At 55.0% G+C, this 19,553-nt stretch overlaps 7 protein-coding genes across 7 annotated transcripts; 2 read left to right on the top strand and 5 right to left on the bottom strand.

Annotated features, from left to right (window-relative positions):
• Positions 1-473: 473 nt before the first annotated feature.
• On the bottom strand, positions 474-1,499 carry B0H18DRAFT_1089222 (proline-specific peptidase; the record flags this gene model as incomplete). Its single annotated transcript, XM_048032256.1, has 4 exons — positions 474-480; positions 537-788; positions 840-865; positions 909-1,499. 4 exons carry the CDS (start codon positions 1,497-1,499, stop codon positions 474-476), a joined length of 876 nt encoding a protein of 291 aa, XP_047884928.1.
• Positions 1,500-2,286: 787 nt separating this feature from the next.
• B0H18DRAFT_371244 (uncharacterized protein) lies at positions 2,287-4,095 on the top strand. The gene is made up of 4 exons (XM_048037799.1): positions 2,287-2,443; positions 2,502-2,726; positions 2,791-3,627; positions 3,679-4,095. The coding sequence occupies exons 2-4, from the start codon at positions 2,661-2,663 to the stop codon at positions 3,988-3,990; spliced, it is 1,215 nt and encodes a 404-aa protein (XP_047884927.1). The 5' UTR covers positions 2,287-2,443; positions 2,502-2,660; the 3' UTR covers positions 3,991-4,095.
• Positions 4,096-4,477: 382 nt separating this feature from the next.
• On the top strand, positions 4,478-6,128 carry B0H18DRAFT_1063050 (uncharacterized protein). Its single transcript, XM_048031143.1, has 5 exons — positions 4,478-4,544; positions 4,601-4,702; positions 4,761-4,844; positions 4,896-5,600; positions 5,656-6,128. Exons 3-5 carry the CDS (start codon positions 4,779-4,781, stop codon positions 5,998-6,000), a joined length of 1,116 nt encoding a protein of 371 aa, XP_047884926.1. The 5' UTR covers positions 4,478-4,544; positions 4,601-4,702; positions 4,761-4,778; the 3' UTR covers positions 6,001-6,128.
• Positions 6,129-6,626: 498 nt separating this feature from the next.
• Positions 6,627-7,357, bottom strand: B0H18DRAFT_1169625 (checkpoint protein Hus1/Mec3; the record flags this gene model as incomplete). The annotated part of the gene is made up of 4 exons (XM_048035879.1): positions 6,627-6,727; positions 6,789-6,923; positions 6,993-7,170; positions 7,232-7,357. Coding segments are annotated over 4 exons (540 nt in total), but the record flags the coding sequence as incomplete, so codon positions are not given.
• A 2,535-nt stretch (positions 7,358-9,892) lies between these two features.
• B0H18DRAFT_1128796 (uncharacterized protein) lies at positions 9,893-10,369 on the bottom strand (the record flags this gene model as incomplete). Its single annotated transcript, XM_048035362.1, has 3 exons — positions 9,893-9,964; positions 10,020-10,119; positions 10,191-10,369. The coding sequence occupies 3 exons, from the start codon at positions 10,367-10,369 to the stop codon at positions 9,893-9,895; spliced, it is 351 nt and encodes a 116-aa protein (XP_047884924.1).
• Positions 10,370-12,568: 2,199 nt separating this feature from the next.
• B0H18DRAFT_1063047 (uncharacterized protein) lies at positions 12,569-13,177 on the bottom strand. Its single transcript, XM_048031142.1, has one exon. The coding sequence runs from the start codon at positions 12,884-12,886 to the stop codon at positions 12,575-12,577; it is 312 nt and encodes a 103-aa protein (XP_047884923.1). The 5' UTR covers positions 12,887-13,177; the 3' UTR covers positions 12,569-12,574.
• Positions 13,178-13,294: 117 nt separating this feature from the next.
• Positions 13,295-13,961, bottom strand: B0H18DRAFT_1063045 (uncharacterized protein). Its single transcript, XM_048031141.1, has 2 exons — positions 13,612-13,961; positions 13,295-13,561 (listed from the first exon to the last, which is right to left on the bottom strand). Exon 1 carries the CDS (start codon positions 13,797-13,799, stop codon positions 13,638-13,640), a length of 162 nt encoding a protein of 53 aa, XP_047884922.1. The 5' UTR covers positions 13,800-13,961; the 3' UTR covers positions 13,295-13,561; positions 13,612-13,637.
• Between the last annotated feature and the right edge of the window lie 5,592 nt (positions 13,962-19,553).

The following is a 19,553-nucleotide window of genomic DNA, read 5'->3' as shown; positions in this document are numbered from 1 at the left end:
CGTAGCTATGAGGTCCGTCTAGTGCGTATCATGTGCTCCGATCCGCGCGAACATCAATGCTGCTACCATACTCAGTCGTCGTAGGTTGTCAGGTACAACGGAGGAAGATGTGAGTGCAGCGAATCTGGCGGTTGCAAATGAAGCAGGCCTACCGCGAGATGGGAGGTAGCACATATATAGGTAGTCATCTGGTGAGTCGCTTTCCCCTACTACTGACGCAACGGGCGTGATTGCGGCGGCACTACACCTTGTTCAGGTTTAGGTCGTTGACGGGTTGCCATCGTACATCCACAATCGACATACCTTTGTGCGTCGAGGAGTACGCAGGAATACGAACTCTCATTATGTCTTAGCTGATTGTCGTTTTTCTCAAAAAGGTATCCTCGTACCGAATGCCGAGCTGACAACGAACACTAGCTTGAGTTCCCAATGGCTCTTCGATCCAGGTCCATAGGATTGGTCTATCATTCCTGTTATGCACTGTTCCTATCCGTGCCCTACGAAGGTTGGTACTGACTGCGTCCCCATCAACATACGGTGTAGTCAAGAATTGCCCAACAACCTCGAAGTACCGCACTGGCTCCTCGAAGAACGCTAGGTGAGAACTATTCGCGAACTGCACCCACTTCGCTTTCGGGATCCGCCAGAAGAGAGGACCGACGACGAAATCCCTCGCCTCGTCGTCGGCGCCGTTGATCACCAGCGTCTCCTGGGAGATCTTGTGCAGGTCGTCGAGCACCGACCAGCTCTTGATGGTCCCAGTGATGTAGAAGTCGGAAGGGCCGTTCCTGATCACAGTCAGTAATATACGATGGTAATTCAGTCTAAGTGTCACTCACATGATCGAATACACCGTAGGGTCTTCCTCTTTCGCGCGGAGTGCACCTTGTGCCAACTGGGGGATCCACCGGGACGACTTTCAACATGTGCTTGCGAAAGTAGACCTCCATCCCCGCCTTGTACTCCTCACTGTCCGTCGTGCCCTCCCTCTCGTGCTTCTTCAGTGTCTCCCGTGTATCCTTCGGCAAGCCCTCGAGCAGCTCCCTCGTCCCCTTCTGCCATAGCTCCATAGACGACGGCGTTCCCACCAGGACCATCCGCTTCAGTCCCTTGGGCTGCTTCGCGAGCACATACGACAGGGCGAGCATCCCGCCCCACGAATGGCCGCACAAGTCGAAGTTCTCCGCGATGCCGAGCTTCTCGACGAGGTTCGCCAGCTCGTCGACGAACAGCTCGACGCTCCAGAACTCCTTCGGCTTCTCGCGGAGGTGCGTGCTCTTCCCGATGCCAAGCTGGTCGTAGCATATGACGGGGATGCCGCGGGCTCTGTGCAGCTCATAGTGCGGGAGCATGGCTTCGTGTCCGAAGCCGGGTCCACCGTGCAGCGTAACAAGGGGGCGTTTGCCAGAGTTGAGGTCGCCTAGGAGGCGGTACCAGGTCTGGTAGGTCTCCCCGTTAGCCGTGAAGTCGACTGTCCCAGTAATCTCAGAGTCGGTCATAGCGCGGATATTGATGGGGTTGTTGTCTTGTCAGTCGGAGCGCACGAGTGTTTATGTACGTCAACTGAAACCTACGTAGCGACGTTGTGCGAAGCGGATTCATGGACTCGCCGGACGATAACACTGTCACACTCGAGGCCTGACTCGGAGGCCTCTGAGTCCATCCCGCTCCCGATCACGGTATATGGTCTTCGCCGGTGAGTACGAGTACTGAGTTCGGAGCTCTGCGTCGCATCACCCAAACATCGCTCCCTATAGCAGGCCCCTCCAGATCTGCCTTCATGGAGTAGAGAGGAAATATTACAAATCTAAGTGCAGAGTCACATTCCCAATCCCCTCTAGTATCCCCCGAAGGTGGATGGGGAGGAGCAGCAACGACAGGGCCCAGCGCTCCGCAGCTTGAGAGCCTGAGGCCTGAGATCTTGAGATCTTGAGGCTTTACGCGCAGTTAGACACCCAGCGGACACTATTATACATCACTAGAGGCGCGACGTAAGTACAGTATGATACATCCTGGAGGAGATCAAGTTGAGCGAGTAGTGTTGGTACAACCTGTACGGAATGATGAAAAACGTGGATGCGATGCTCCAACATGAATCGGTGGATATACATAAACATCAAGACAAAATGAACGACTCAGGCTCTCCCAGGACGAAGCAGAGATCCAGAAGCTATGGACGATACGACCGCGTCCCCGCCTCATGGCCGCACTATTCACTGTCTGCTGACAAAGACACTGGGCCATGTGCCATGTGGCCAACGGTGGCTTTGTGGCTGCATCCGAACTGCGTCGCGCCACCATTTGGGCAGTCGCGCTCATCTCAGGACCATTCCTGAGCTCGAATCGCCAGCGGGTAACCCGGAGACGTCGACTGCCAGGCCCAGTACTGCGAACAACGGTACAACGTTCCACCAAAAAGGGCCTTTCCTGAGAGCAGATTCAGGTATGTGGACTGCGCTACAGTTGATTTCGAACCAGGCTCACGAGAACCGAGAACACAGCGTAACCGTCACACTCTGCAGGGCTACCGCATTGGGTACCGCGAGTCCCTTCGCATATTCTGGTATGGCTATCCCAATTAGCATCGTACAGGATTGTACAGGATTGTACGAGCTAACAACGCATGATGTTGTACGGGTTTGGAACAGCAATACAGAAGCATGTCTTCTTCGCAGAGGGACCTCCGACCCCGAAAGACACAGCCGACTTCTGAGGCGCTTTCCAAGGCAAGTCAACTCAGTGGCTACTCGCTGGCACAACTCCAACTGACGAGGCTATCATCTAACCAAGTGTCAAGCGAACCAGGCATGCACGACCGAAGCAACCTGCGAAGAGCAAGTCAAGTCACTGCCACTCGAACTGATATCCCTCATTCTCGAGAACCTCGACTCTCCGCGCACGCTCGCTGCCGCGAGTCGTGCCTGCCGTGCTGTTCAATTCGAGGCCGAGCGTCTATTGTACCGAGAAGTCCATATGGAACGCATTCGGCACGTTCGCAGTTTGCATCAGGCTCTCACCAAGTCATCCAGACGGGCATTCTTCGTAAATGCATTACGGGTTGAAATGACTAGAGGCCTCAGTCCAGTGTTTCCGCTGGTGAACGACATACTCCCTTTGCTCACGAACCTCGCGCACCTGGAAATCAAACGATATGACTATGGCATTTACAAGATCGTGCTGCGTACACTCGCAAAGTGCACATTTAGACTCAGGTCACTCGAAAGCTGGACAGTCAAGGATAGCGACTTCGTCCAATTCCTCCGACAGCAGACTGGTCTAGAATCACTCAGCCTACACAGGCACGACTCATTTGACTGGGAGATATCACAAGAAGCCCTCCCACACCTCAAATACGTGCAGACATCTCAAAGGTTATTCGTGCAGCACATACGAGGCCCTCACGCGATCACACACCTCGATCTCTCCATGTGCGAGTTGAGCGGCCAGACGTTCGCTGAGACCTTTCGAGCTGTGCGGCACCGGCTGGTCAGTGTCAAGTGCACACGGCATGGTGAAAGGCGACTTCGAAGACCATTCTGGTCTGTCATATCGCACGTACTCGGTTGCGGGCCCATGCCCCACCTTAAGTATCTCGAGGTGATGGACCATCGATCTAGTGATTCCAGCGTACGCATTCGTTTTTCAAGCCATTGTTCTCTTCACTGACCCTCTGCGCAGTTCCGGCCATTCATGGACGGTCGTTGGCGTCTGCGTGGGTCGGCCATCGCGTTGGAAACATTTGTTTGGTCTTCAATGTACTGCCGCGAAGACTTCGACAATGCTCCCCACACTGTACGCGGCCGGCGGGCCTATCTCCGTCTTTGGGCCACGGAATTCCTGAAAAAGAACAGCGCTGTGGAGCGTTTCTTCCATGTCGATCGAACGCCGACCAATGTGCTCTGCGCGACGCTGTTCACGCTGTCGTCGGACAACAGGCTCGTGGAGGAGATGAAAGACGTGAGGGATGTACCTGTCTGGACTGATAACTGAATAGATGTATCGTGGGTGGGTCGGGGGCGCGTAGCGCATTGGTGTGTAGGGCAGTCTGAAGTCATTACGTCGCTTCGCAGTCCACTTAATTGAACCAGACCAGAAGTATGTACATACGCAATTCTCACATGTGTATGTAAAGAGACGATCAACCACTGCTTTGTGTCTATGATAGCATAAGTACACTTGTAGCGATGTCTTCAAATTTGCATGAAGCCCTGGCCACGTCCGCCGGCGCCGATCGTTTTTGGGAGCGTACGAGTCCTGGATGTTGAGGTCAGTATGGTAGTGCTGCTTTCTGGCACCTCCAAGTCGTGGCTCTGTGGCCGTCACAACATCAAGACACGCTGTCTTTGTGTCAGGAAAGATATACCTGACTACGCTGTCAGTCTGAGATTCGTCGAATCGGGAGTTCGAAAGGTCACATGCTTGGCCGGTTCCGGGCGCCCGACGCGCTTTCGTTCATTAATTTGTTCGAGATCGTTCGCGTGCACGTGTTTGCGACCATCCTTGTGAACGTTGTACTTAACTTGTCTCAGATGCATAGCACTCAGGTGTGTACGGTATAGTGGTCCACGTCACAAGCTCATGGGATTCGCTGTCTACACAGTCTCATGCTCTGTAGAACACACATAAGCGTAACATTCGTCGAACCATACTGTATCCGGAGTCAGCAGTATAGTAGTTCCGTCGCACTGCCCACGGCGAACGGGTTCGTTCTCGCAAGCTTCATACCGCAGCATTGGATGAGCTGAAGTCATGGGCCCTAGGAACCGTGATACATAACCATGGCCCCTTCGCAGAGAGTCCCCCGATCTAGCAGGACGAAGCCGATTTTGGAGGTTCTTGCCCAGGTAAGTCAACATTGGAACCATTCCGTCCCAAATGACGAGCCGATGATCTAGCCCAGCGTCAAGCGGGTCCGGCGAACACGACCGAAGCAACCTGCAGAGGGCAGCAACGCACCAGTGAAGTCGCTGCCACTCGAACTAATAACACACATTCTTGAGGACGTCGACTCTCCGCGCACGCTCGCTAATGCAAGTCGTGTATGCCGCACCCTCCAACTCGAAGCCGAGCGTCTCTTGTATCGCAAAGTATACGTGGGGCGGGTTCCACACGTTCGCAGTCTGCACCGGGCTCTCACGAGGTCCTCAAGACGGGCGTCCTTCGTCAACGAATTCGAGGCTCATGACAATGGGCGCATGACTCCCGTGATTCTCCTGGTGATGGAGATACTCCTCATGCTCACAAGGCTTGAGCATCTGAAGCTCAACCTGCACACACAGGATTCTTGGCTTTGTAACTGGAAGATACCACACGATGCCCTCCCACGCCTCAAATATGTGCAGACATACCACTTTTTCTTCGTGCACACCATCTGTGCCCCTCACGCAATCACACACCTTCATCTTTCCTTTAATGAGGGGGAAAACCCAGATCTCAACGAGATTCTTCGAGTTGTGCGGCACCAGTTGATCAGCTTCAAGTGCGAACGAGCGTCTTCAATGGTCCGAACTCCCGTTTGGTCCTTGATATCGGGCACGCTCGATTGCGGGCTCATGCCAAAATTGAGATATCTCGAGGTAGAAGACATTAGTGATGTCAGTGTATGCATCTGTTTTCCATTGCCGTCCGCATTCACTTTGCTAATGCTCTCCACAGTTCCTGCCGTACTCAGACGTCCGTCGCGTGCAGATGGGCAGGATTACATTGCACACGGTTGTCTGGTCTGCGTTGCATGATCAGTTCGACTACATGTTCCCCGGCATCGTCGGCGTCAACTACAACGCTGCCACCAGCGACAGTCGGCTGGCCTGTATCCGTCCCTGGGTGCAGAAGATCCTGGAGAGTTACAGCTCCTTGCGCCGTTTCTTCTATGTGGAGCCAAGCGAGGGGGATAGCGGCATATGGTCGACCTACGTGTGGTTGTTCACGTTATCGTCTGATGACAGGCTTGTGGAGGAAAAGAAAGAGGCGAGGGACTTACCTGTTTGGTCGGATATCTGAAAGCATGCATGTATCACGGGTGGCCCGTGGGCGTTGTAGCTATAGGAACAGCATGTATTCGCCCTGAAGTTCGTCATGACTGAAAGCCAGCATACTTTGTGGATTGATCATCGGCGAATAGTTGAGGCATTCCAGATAGTATTATACCGACTCTGCACCAAGCAGACAGACTAGTAGGAAACGCGGACCGAACCGTATGCTGCGATGTATCTTTGAGCGATATGCCCGGCCCTCAATACAGTCGTCCTCGTCTTGAGCTCACGCGTCTCATGTCAGGTTATTCCATCTTATTATAGATGACGAGCTCGAGACTGTCATGTAGCCTAGGGTCAAACGAATCAGGCGCGTGCGAACGAGGCAGTCTGCGAATCCGGAGCAGAGCGATGCAGTACTTGGCACAGTCAAGTATACTGGCAACCCGTGCCGAGTCCTAGACAGTCGATGAGATGCGACAACGGATGAGGCCAGTACAACGGGCGCCCGAGCACGCCCACAGCAGTGAGAGGAAGCTATAGATACAGCAGGCGGATATCACGACGGGGCGAGCACCAACAACAAAAACAGACAGTGGATGATCACTCAAGATCCGAAACACGGAGGAAAAGAAACGCGCGGAGGTGGCGGGGTCACTCGATAATAGCCGGGATGTAGAATGTCAGGATGCCATCTGCCCCCGCCATCTCGTCGATGTACACGTACAGTATGATGCAGTGGTTCTGGCATATGCCTACGGACACATGGTGCGTGAGCAATGGTGGCGCTAGGACATTCCGACAAGCACGACTCACACGCAATGGTCGTCGTCGACACGACGTGACTGCTCAGGAAGTTCTGGAGGCTTCTGAGAGACACGAGAACGCCGTACAGCGTCGTTGGGCCGCGTGCGTCCGAGGTATCCGGATCCTGCGTGCTCGGATCTTGCGCTCAAACAAACGACGGACGACACGCCCTTCGTATCCCAGTAAGACAAGAAATTCCGGAAAACGACTTACCCATTCTGGGATTAGACAGCCCGTTCCATGCCACATCTACGCGCGAGTTGTCGGTCTGGGCGCACAGCTGCAAGCACCCCGACAAGTTAGCCCGGATGCCGATCACGTCCGCCGCGAGCGGGCGCATACGCTCCACGACGGCGCGCAGCTTCGCAAGGGGCGGGAGGATTATATGGACCTTCAGATATCAAATATTCATCTCACCGACACCAATGGGGAATGCAGGCGTAGTGATGGACCTCAGGCTCAGGGCACATCGGCTCCTTGAGCCAGCCCACGTCTTGAAGTTCAGGACCACGATCCGGACGTCGTGCGTAATCCGGACGTACCGGCCCATCCGTGTCGTCGTCGCGATCTCGAACGTCAGAACCGCAACCTCGTCCTTCTTCGCAAGCCTGTTTCATCAACCAGCATGAGCAATGACAGAGCATTCAAGCAGACACTCAAGGATCACGTAACAGTACGCGGCTGCGGCCTGTCAGCCATCGAAAGGCGCAACTGTCTTACTCGGGTATCTAATGATCAACCACTGCCTTGTGTCTATGATAGCGTGAGTACACCTGTAGCGATGCGTTGAAACTTGCATGAAGCCCTGCACCGGGCGAGAGTCGGAATCTTTCGTCCCGAAAGATTGGAAAAAGAGTTCGAATCTTTTTACCCATATTTGGTATGAATGATTAGTAATATGATTGCAAACATTATGTTCGATCATTGTGTGCACAATATTGGAGACAGATTCCTAAAAAGATTGTAGACATTGTTTTGAATCATTCTGTGTGCAGTATTGAAGACAGATTGGTGTAAAGATTGGAAATGAGTTTTGGTCATAACATCTCTGATCTTTCAATGTAGAAGCTTGCAGAAAGTTCTCAGATGCAGAATGAATATTTTGGGCCAAATTGATTGTGAACAGACATCAAAAGGATTGCAGAGTGATAAGTTACAATCTTGTTTCTCCATAATCACATCATGTAATATTGACAAATGATTGTGACAGGCTTCACAATCCTCCATGTCTAATGTATTCCAAAGGTCTTTCAAAGGAAGTTTTGAGTTCTGTGAATACTGTCTTTTAGGTATGAAAGATTGGAAAGTATGATTGCAATCCTATCACAGCACATGTGTGCAGAAAGATGGTGATAGGATTAGAATGCAATTTTGAAGCTTGTGTCTCTGATTGAAGTGTAACATTGTTCATGATCTCTCCACAAACTCTTCTCCTGAAATATTGGGAACATTGTACTCAAGATTTGGGCATGAAGTATTGGAAATAGATAGCAGTGGCACACCTAGCTGCAGTGTACCCTCTCAATTCCAACAGCTCACATGAAGAGATACATGAAGTATTGTGACCATGGGGGTGACAAATCATGTTTGTGATCTTTCAGGGAACAAAGATAGTGAATGAAAGTGTGCCACTCCTAAAAGATTGCAAACATGTGTGTGCCACTTGTGAAAGATTGCAAACAAATGGGTGCCACTCAGAGCAGATTGTAAAGAAATCAGTACTGATGCCATCTGGGACCAGCCTCTGCATATGTAAACATGGTCAATCACACTGGACTATGACTTGGATAGGCAGACAAGTCAATACAGTGACAGGCTGACTAATATATGTAGTACATGTATATGTATAAAGCACATACACTGGATAGTACAGCCTGAACATTGGGACAATTAGTGGTGTTGCAGGTGATTGTACAGTGTAATTGTACAAGGACATGTAACATGCTTGTACAACTGCCATGCATATGTATTGCTACTGTACAACTACCTGTGCAACTGTACAAGGAGTTGTACAACTACTTGTACATCTACTTGTACATAACAACTTGTACAACTACTTGTACATCTACTTGTACAGGGACTTGTACAACTACCTGTGCAACTGTACAAAGACTTGTACAGCTACTTGTACAAGGGCTGGTACAAGGGCTTGTACAACTACTTGTACAAGTAGTTGTACAACTACTTGTACAGTGACTTGTACAAGGGCTTGTACAAAGGCTTGTACAAAGACTTGTACAAGGGCTTGTACATGGGATTTGTACAAGGACTTGTACAAGGGCTTGTACAAAGGCTTGTACAAAGACTTGTACAAGGGCTTGTACAAAGGCTTGTACAACTACTTGTACAACTACTTGTACAGGGACTTGTACAGGGACTTGTACATCTACTACGTGCAGTCACAGAGCAGTGCGAGCAGAACTCTGAGGCCGGGCAACGTACAGCACGACGCACACAGTGATCGTGAGCACGTAGGGCCAATTCGCTACGTGCACAGACAGCCGATGGATGGACAGCATGTGCGCGCAAGTGAGCAAGCAAGTGGGTGACAAGGCAGGTACAGGGCATGACAATGCCCAGCACGACACGGACACGGACAGTGACCATATGCATACAGGGTGAATACCCTGTGTGCAAACATGGCCGAGGAACGGACCATGTGTGAATGGCCGAAGGACAAGCCTGAGGGAGGGCGAGTAGGCAGTAGACATACAGGAGCGCACAACAGAACACACACCACCCGCGAGCGCAGAGGGCAAAAGCCCCGCGTACAAACACAGCCGACACGCAGAGCCATACCGACGAGCAGCGATGACTGCAAGCGGACGGGAGTGAGCGGGTGACGGGGGAGGGCGAGCAGCTGGGAGAGACAGCCAAGCGGCTGGGAGACAGGCGAGGACGAGCAAACCGCAGGGCACGGACGGGCAAGCGGATGGCGGAGGAGGGCGAGCACACGGTGAGGGAGGGCGAGTGGACGGCAAGGGAGGGCAAGCGGGTGGCGAGGGAGGGCGAGCAGCTAGAGAGACAGGCAAGCAGCTAGAAGACAGGCGAGAACGAGCGGACAGTGAGGCGCGTGCGCGAGCGAGCAGACGGCGGTGAAGGGCAGCAAGCGGCTAGGAGACAGGCGAGGACGAGTAGATGGCGGGCGCAGACGGGAGCGAGCGGGTGGCGGGGGAGGCGAGCGGCTGGGAGAGACATGCAAGCAGCTGGGAGACAGACGAGGACGAGTACACAGCGAACGAGGACGGAAGCGAGCAGATGGCGAGGGAGGGCAAGCAGCTGGGAGATAGGCGAGGACGGATGGACGGCATGCACGGGATACGGCGACGTGCAGCACAGGCTGCACAGCGCAAATGTCCACCGCAGGCACACAGAGCTAACACCTTTTATGCAGACGCCTTTCATGTTGACCGAGTCAGCACCTTCGACACCTCGGGGGGCTCCGGGAGGCCTCCTTGGACGTTGGTAGTGTCCCTCGGTGTTGCAGCCTTCGATGCCTCCTTCGGGATCGTTGGCTTTGACACAACCTCCTGCGGCGTTGCAACCTTGCAGGCTTCCCGAGGTGTAAGCGGGCTGAGTTCCTCCCTCATCGGTGTCGGAGGTACAGTCGACCTCAACGGCTCTACCCTCAGAACTGCTGGGGACCCAAGAAGTCGAGGGCGAGCAGGCATGAAGCCGAAGACGGAAGGGCAGGCCCGGGTGGGCAGTGGTCGGGTAAGAGGACAAATGCAGGCAGGAAAGAACGTGTTGGCGGGCGGGTGGTCGAGCTAGCAACAGGGCGATCACGGGCGTACAAGAACACGCGGACAGGGTAGGGGTGAATGGGCGAGAGAAGAGCAACGAGAACGGGAGGGCAAGCTAACGAGAGGATGGGCATACAGGAAAGACTGGCGATGCGGGTGCGAGAGGGCGGGCGCTGATACGCCTCTAGGCTATCTAAGCCCCGAAAACGCAATCTAGGCCTCTACGATGCTCCGAAGCTCTTAGAAGATCCACTACAACTGTTCGAAGATTTCGAAGTTCGTAGCCAACCCTGGCTCACCTTAGAAGACTATCCGCGACCTTCCGGCACCTCAGTGACGCTATAGGAGCACCTACCCACCTATCTAGACGACCCCAGAGCACGCAGGTCACTCGAAGATACACTATGTGTTAGAAGACACTCGAACATGTTAGAAGACGTGCTACGGTGTTAGAAGATCTCCTGCGAGACCATAGGATGCTACAGGATGTCCAGTGAGTCCTTGCAGGTCGTCTCACATCCTCGACGAGTGGTCTCGGTTTCCGGCGTCATGTGATAGCCGGTCGGCCTTCGGACCACTGGTTAGCGAGCCCGAGAGCAGTTGTCACGTGTTAGAAGCCATAGCCGGATGTTTGGGGCCGTCGGAGCTCCGTAGTGGTAATAGCCGTTTTTCCCTGTATATACTCTGGGACTGGTTCCCTTCGAATCTCAGAGACCCCCTTACCCTCTCAATCTCACCTCGCACCGGCGAGGTTCGTCAGTCAGCCAGTACGTTCGAAGTCAGCAAGTTCGCCAGTCAGTCAGTACGTTCGAAGTCAGTCAGTCAGTTCGCCAGTACGTTCGCCAGCTCGTAGTTGCCCCGAGAGGCTCTACACTTCTTCTCCTGCCGTCGCTCGCCTTCCTTGTCACCGTTCGTTCGACACGTCTGTCGAAACTCCCCCCTCCTACCTTTGAGGCTTAGCCCTCGTCTTCGAACAGTCTTCGACATCTTCGAAGCTCTCCCACGTCGTTCGGAGTCTTGTCCGTCCTCCTCCTTCTTACCTAGACCACTGTACAGTCCCCCATACATCTCATAGACGCAGAGGCCTCGCATACCACTGCTCGACCTCACGGTTGGGTTTTTGTGTGGCTTTTGTGTTCTTTTCGGTCGCGTCAGCGCGTGGGCATAAGAGGGTAAGCGGGCGGGCACGAGAGTGCAAGCAGGTAGGCACGAGAGTGCAAGCAGGTAGGCACGAGAGTGCAAGCAGGTAGGCGCGAGAGGATAAGCGGGCAAGCAAGAGGGCGACAGCGAAAGGGCGAGGGCGAGCCAGGGAGAAGGATGGGAATGGGCTGCAATGTGAGGCAGGGCGGGCGGGCCATTCAACAGGTGGGCGAACAAAGCAGGCGGGCGCGTAAGCTGAGCAAAGGAGACGGGGAGAGCGCGCGGGCGGGCGTGCAAGCAAAGAGGGCGAGGGCGGGCACGGACTGGCGGGACTGGCGGACAAATAGGCACTGCAAGTTGTTGCTTGTCAATGCATTTGCTTGAGCATGGTGACTGAAAACAGAAGCCGTCAGTAGGAATGCTAAAAACGACCGACCTTGGGTTTCACGCCTCTGCTTTCCTGTCTCTTCGTTCACCACTCCTACCCGTCATTTGTTCTGTCCCTCTTCCTCCGACTGCGCTCGGTTATTGTGCTCAGGCTTGCGCACTCGGGCTAGTGGGACGGCACGAATGCCTCGCGTCGGGATGGCAGTCAATGACAGCTCCGCCTAACGGGTCAATATCGATTGTACTGCGGCCTCAATTGATGGCTCAAACGGTGTAGCCACATCGCCGGTGCTAGTACCCAGTAAGCTTAAGTCGCCCGCCTCGGTCGGATCCTTATTGAGTGGTGAGCCAAATGGGACAAAGCGCAGGACCTTGCGTTCGCGCAACAGCCATCTGGTGGTACCGGTGCCATCACAATATTTGGTGATGTGATCGAGAAAGCCCGGGTCGGGAGCCTGGGTCGTACTAGTCGAGCTCTATAGCCTTATCGTGAAGATGGTCAGAAGAATTGTCATTGATGTGCCATTAGTGGATTGCAGGGGTAAACCCCCGGGTGTCCGGGGGCTTACCCGTACCCGTACCCGCCCGGGTACCGGACCCGCTCGGGGGGTACGGGTCACGTGCGGGTACGGCGGGTCCGCGGGTCTGTGAGCGGGTGGGCGAGCGGATGGGTGGGCGAGCGGGGGTGTAGGCAAGAAGGCGGGGAAGGGCGGGCGTGCAGGCGAGCGGGCGAGTGGGTGGGTCACTGATATACCCGCTGTCCTCGCTGTCTTCCTCACCTGCAGATGGGAGTGTCCGCTCGCTTTCGTCCGCACCCTTCCGGTCTGTACGCGCCATCCGCCCACGCACCCACCTGGTTGTACCCGTACTTGCGGCACGCTCGTCGGCTGCGTTTGCACGCAGGGCGCTGGCCCTACGTGCTCGCAGTTGGCGTGTGTTGTACACGCCCTGGCCCTGCCCACCGTCACCGTCTGTCTCCTGTTTGTGGCTCGCCCGCGCGGCCCGTTCGTTGGTCTCGCTTGCGTGCTGGGCATTCGCCCTGCGCGCTCGCGGTTGCCGTGCGTGCGTCGCCGCCCAGTTGTGGGCCCGCCCGGTTGTGTACACGCCCGCCCACCCGGTTGTGTGCCTCCTCGGCGGACCGGCTGCCTGCCTGTGTGCGTGTGTGCCCGTTCGTCCGTCGACCGCGTCTGCGTGCTGGACATTCGTCCTCCACGCTCGCGGTGGGCGTGTCGCGCACGCCTCGGCCCTGTATGCCGTCGCCGTCTTCCGTCTTTCACGCACCCGCGCACAATTCGTTCGTCGGCCGTGCTTGCGTGCTGGGCACTCGCCCTGCGCGTTCGCAGTCGTCGTGCGTGTCGTGCTGCACGATGCCGCGCCCCGTGCTCACCCCTTCCCCGCTCGTCCGCTCGTCCACCTGCCCGTCTGCCTGCTCACTGGCCCGCCCGCTCGTCCCCTGCCCGTTCGTCCCCTGCCGGCTCGCTTGTGCGCGCGTTCATCGGTCATCCCTGTGTGCTGGGCATTCGCTCAGCGCGCTGGTGGTCGGTGTGTGGGCTGTCGCTCACCTGGTCCCTCGCCCGCTCGTCCGCTATTACCCACCCGTTGCCCAACGGTCACCCGCCCGTCTTTCCACTTTCCTACCCATCCATCGCCGAGCCCTCCCACCTGTCCAGTCACCCACCCGTCCGCTCGTCTCCTCGTCCATGCGTCGGCTCGCCTGCTCGTCCATGCGTTGGCTTGTCTGCTCTTCCATACGTCGGCTCGTCTGCCCGTGCGATCGCCCGTCTGCTTGCCCGTGCGCCCGCTCGTCCGCCTGCCGTCTCGCCCGCCTGCCGCTTGTTCGTCGGCCGTGCCTACACGCAGGGCATTGGCCCTGCGTGCTCGCGGTCGTCGTGCGCGTCGGGCTGCACGTCACCGCGCCCTGTGCTTGCTGTTAGTGAGCCCAGTCGCGTGTGCCTGGACTCACCTGGCGCTGGCCCTCGCGCTCTCTCTCGCCCTCGTCCTCGCGCTCGCCCATCCCCGCCAGCCGTGCACCCGGGCCCTTCCCCACCGTCCGCTTGTCGTTTACGCCTGCTGTCCGTTAGTCGCTGCGTCCGGGCTCGCGGTGTCTTGTCGGCTGCGTTCGCGCGCGGGGCCTTTGCCGTGGGTGCTCGCTGCACGCGTGTGCGCAGTGTTGCTGTGCCCGAGGCTGCCGTGCGCGAGTCGACCGGGTGGAAGGAGAGGGGCAGGTTGTGGGAGCCCCGCGAGTTTGGGCGCTCGCGGGGTTGCCTCTTTTGGCAGTACCCGCACGCCGGCAGGGCGGGTATGCGGGTACGGAAATCGCTACCCGGACCCCTACCCGCGAGTACCCCTACCTGCGACCCTCGCGGGTTACCCGAACCCCTGCAATGCACTATGTGCCATGCACATTCACAAACCTTTAAAGAAGGCCTATGGCCATGTTCACCTGCTGACGGCCATGTTTGCACACAGGGTATTAACCCTGTATGCATATGGTCACTGTCCGTGTCCGTGTCGTGCTGGGCGTTGTCATGCCCTGTACCTGCCTTGTCACCCACTTGCTTGCTCACTTGCGCGCGCATGCTGTCCATCCATCGGCTGTCTGTGCATGTAGCGAATTGGCCCTACGTGCTCACGATCACTGTGTGCGTCGTGCTGTACGTTGCCCGGCCTCAGAGTTCTGCTCGCACTGCTCTGTGACTGCACGTAGTAGATGTACAAGTCCCTGTACAAGTCCCTGTACAAGTAGTTGTACAAGTAGTTGTACAAGCCTTTGTACAAGCCCTTGTACAAGTCTTTGTACAAGCCTTTGTACAAGCCCTTGTACAAGTCCTTGTACAAATCCCATGTACAAGCCCTTGTACAAGTCTTTGTACAAGCCTTTGTACAAGCCCTTGTACAAGTCACTGTACAAGTAGTTGTACAACTACTTGTACAAGTAGTTGTACAAGCCCTTGTACCAGCCCTTGTACAAGTAGCTGTACAAGTCTTTGTACAGTTGCACAGGTAGTTGTACAAGTCCCTGTACAAGTAGATGTACAAGTAGTTGTACAAGTTGTTATGTACAAGTAGATGTACAAGTAGTTGTACAACTCCTTGTACAGTTGCACAGGTAGTTGTACAGTAGCAATACATATGCATGGCAGTTGTACAAGCATGTTACATGTCCTTGTACAATTACACTGTACAATCACCTGCAACACCACTAATTGTCCCAATGTTCAGGCTGTACTATCCAGTGTATGTGCTTTATACATATACATGTACTACATATATTAGTCAGCCTGTCACTGTATTGACTTGTCTGCCTATCCAAGTCATAGTCCAGTGTGATTGACCATGTTTACATATGCAGAGGCTGGTCCCAGATGGCATCAGTACTGATTTCTTTACAATCTGCTCTGAGTGGCACCCATTTGTTTGCAATCTTTCACAAGTGGCACACACATGTTTGCAATCTTTTAGGAGTGGCACACTTTCATTCACTATCTTTGTTCCCTGAAAGATCACAAACATGATTTGTCACCCCCATGGTCACAATACTTCATGTATCTCTTCATGTGAGCTGTTGGAATTGAGAGGGTACACTGCAGCTAGGTGTGCCACTGCTATCTATTTCCAATACTTCATGCCCAAATCTTGAGTACAATGTTCCCAATATTTCAGGAGAAGAGTTTGTGGAGAGATCATGAACAATGTTACACTTCAATCAGAGACACAAGCTTCAAAATTGCATTCTAATCCTATCACCATCTTTCTGCACACATGTGCTGTGATAGGATTGCAATCATACTTTCCAATCTTTCATACCTAAAAGACAGTATTCACAGAACTCAAAACTTCCTTTGAAAGACCTTTGGAATACATTAGACATGGAGGATTGTGAAGCCTGTCACAATCATTTGTCAATATTACATGATGTGATTATGGAGAAACAAGATTGTAACTTATCACTCTGCAATCCTTTTGATGTCTGTTCACAATCAATTTGGCCCAAAATATTCATTCTGCATCTGAGAACTTTCTGCAAGCTTCTACATTGAAAGATCAGAGATGTTATGACCAAAACTCATTTCCAATCTTTACACCAATCTGTCTTCAATACTGCACACAGAATGATTCAAAACAATGTCTACAATCTTTTTAGGAATCTGTCTCCAATATTGTGCACACAATGATCGAACATAATGTTTGCAATCATATTACTAATCATTCATACCAAATATGGGTAAAAAGATTCAAACTCTTTTTCCAATCTTTCGGGACGAAAGATTCCGACTCTCGCCCGGTGCTGGCCACACGGTCCGCCGGCAATCGTTTTTGCAAGCGTACGAGTCCTGGATGTTGAGGTCAGTCACGGTATGGTGCTGCTTTCCGACACCTCCCAGTCGTGGCTCTGTGGCCGTCAGCATCATCATGCATCAGGCCTTCAGGCCCAGGGACACGTTGTCTTTCAAGTTGTGTTATGAGAGAGATACCTGACTCCCGGGGCGTCCACTCTCAGCGGAGATTTCATCGAATCGGGAGGACGAAAGGTCACATGGCCGGTTCCGGGCGCCTTGTTCGAGTTCGCGTGCTTGCGACCATCGATGCTTGTGAACGTTGTACTTCAGATGCATGGCACTCAGGTGTGTACAATACAGAGGCTAGTCCACGTCACAAGCTCAAGTCATTCGCTGTACATCTATACAGTCTTATGTAGAGACTAGACGTTCGGTCAGACGCTCAGTCGTGGTTCAACTTCGACTGAGATTAATCTACCTAGACGTTCGGTCAGACGCTGCTAGGTAGTTAGCTACTGAACGTATCGTATAGTATGTGTGCGGGGGCTTACCTCAGTCGTGGTTCAACTTCGACTGAGGAAAGAGGGAGAGAGGCGGAAACGGACGAACCACCCCCGGCGGTATGTCACGTGCACGGTGGCGGAGATCGAGATCGCGGCGCGACCTCAACACTCCTCCTCGGCGCGAATGGCGAGAGAGACGACGGGGGGTACGTGAGGTACGTAAGGGGGATGTAGTATCAAAAGGTGTCGCATGTATCGTAGGTATTGCATGAGGAAATGATATGAGTCCATGAGGGAACACTATGAAGTGAAACAGAGACCGTAGTGAAAGGCGTGTGGGATCGTAAGGATATGAAGAGCGGGTGACGCGAAAAATATGCATGGCGAGATGAAAGAGAAAGGGAAGAAAAGACTCCTCCTCTCGAGGAACTCCTCCTCACCGTGAAGACTCCTCCTCGCATGGAGGCCGGAGGCCCATAAGACCACGCAGCATCTGGAACGGCTTCCATTCAAGAGGTTTCGTGAAGGCGTCGGCGACATTGAGATGGGAGGGGACATGCTGGATGACGATTCGTTTGTCCGTCACCACCTCGCGCAGATAGTGCCATTTGATGTCGATGTGCTTGACGCGAGAGTGGAACGTAGAGTCAGCGGAGAGAGTGATCGCGCTCGTGCTGTCGACGCGCATGAGCGATGCGGCAGGCTGGGAGAAGCCGAGACCGTCCAGCAAGAAGCGAAGCCATACCCCTTCCTTCGCCGATTCGGCAGCCGCGATGTATTCAGCCTCGGTAGTGGACGTAGAGACAGTGGGTTGCTTGCGCGCCGACCAAGAGATAATGCCGGAGCCCAGGTTCCAGCAATAGCCACCGGTAGAACGCCGAGTGTCGATGCAGCTGGCGTGACTCGCATCCGCGTACCCATTCAGATTGGCGACATCGGCGCCGCCGAGGTGCAGACGGAAGTGCCGGGTCCCCTTGAGGTAACGCACAACGCGTTTCGCAGCCTCCCAGTGGATCTCGGCGTAACAGTCGAGGAATTGGCTGAGATGCTGGATGGCGAGGGCGATGTCCGGACGCGTCCCGATGGCGAGGTACATTAGACAGCCGATGAGAGAGCGATAGGGCAAGCGAGCGGCGCGTTCTTTTGCCGCAGGCGTCTTCGGAGAATGCTGAGCGCGCGAGAGGCGGAGGCCGGCTTCCATGGGCGTAGAGACCGGCGCGCAGTCGGGGCCATCTAGACGAAACTGCTTGATGATCTTGTCAATCAAGGCAGTCTGCGAGATAGCCACGGACCGGCGAGCGCGATCGCGGTCAATTTGAATGCCGACGCAGAAATGTGCCTCACCCAAGTCCGCGATTTTCCAGACACGACGGAGGTCGTCCTTAAACTCCTCCTTAGCCGCAGCCGAGCTAGCTGTCAGCAGGAAGTCGTCGACATGGACGCCGGTGAGAACAGTGCCCTTTGCCGACTTGCGGTAGTAGACACAATATTCACAGGGCAAACGCGTGAAGCAGATGCTCAGCAGATGCGCGTTCATCGTGTCGTTCCACGTACGACTGCCCTGCTTCGTCCCATAAATACCACGCACCAGTTCCCAAACCCAATCCTCCTTGCCCGGCTCCTCGAAGCCGTGCGGCTGCTCCATGTAGCAGTACTCGTCCTCGGGAAGGATCCCATAGAGGAACGCGGTCTTCACATCAAGCTGCTCTACTTCCCAATCGAGGGAGGCGGCAAGGTGGAGGAGAGCGCGGAAGGACTCCATGCGCATGGTAGGTGAGGAGGTCCGGTTGTAGTCCTGCCCGTAGACCTGTTGAAAACCCTTCGCGACCCATCGAGCCTTGAAGCGCACCGGGTCCCCGTTCTCATTACGCTTCAAGCGAAAAACAGGTTTACCCTTCATGACGCGACGCCCGGCCGGCACCTGAGCTCGAGGAATGAGGCGGTACACGCCCAGGTCCTTGATGGACTGCAGCTCATCGCGCAACGCGGCACGCCACTCCTCGCGAAAAGGCGACGCCTCTGCCTCGGCCAAAGTGGCCGGGTCCCCAGGATATTCAACGTTGAGTGGCAACACATCGTCCCCGGCCAACGCCGCGAGCACAGACTCGACGTCCGGCGTGGCGTCGACGGGCGGGTCACCAACAGCGAAGTCGGGAGGGGGCGCGGGAGCAGCATGCAGTAGCCCCAGAGGGGCAGCGACTGCGCGCGACACCGGAGAGGCCGGGGCAGGAATGCCCGAGGAGGAAACCCGGCGAGGCGCCGCGGAGCGTATCTGGCCCAGCGTGCGGTCCAGGCGCGAGATGAAAGGGACACCGTCCGCGGCAGCCTTCTTCTGGGTCAGCAGAGGCAGACGCGAAGATCGACGCACGGGAGCGAGAGGCGGCGGCACGGGAGCGAGAGGCGGTGGCACAGGAGCGAGAGGCGGCGGCACAGGAGCGAGAGGCGGCGGCACAGGAGGCGCCTCAGCTGGCAGAGGCGGAGCGGAAGGAAGAGAGGCCGGGGCCGCATGGGTGCCAGACAAGGAGGGAGGCGGCGGATCATCGTCGAGAACGTCGAGAGGCGCAGCAATGGGAGACACAGCCTGAGGAGACATAGAAGGCGCGACCTGCGCGACAGGCCGTGAGGCCGGGGAGGATAGTGTCGGAGACGTCTCGTGTGATTCAATGAATGCAACATGGAACGACTCCACGACCTTGTGAGTCGCGCGGTGGTACAGCCGGT

The sequence above is a fragment of the Fomitopsis serialis genome (genome assembly GCF_022376445.1).
Source record: "Fomitopsis serialis strain Sig1Antser10 chromosome Unknown B0H18scaffold_341, whole genome shotgun sequence".
Lineage (NCBI taxonomy): Eukaryota > Fungi > Basidiomycota > Agaricomycetes > Polyporales > Fomitopsidaceae > Fomitopsis > Fomitopsis serialis.
Note: the sequence above shows the minus strand (reverse complement) of the source record. Positions and strands in the feature narration are given on the sequence as shown.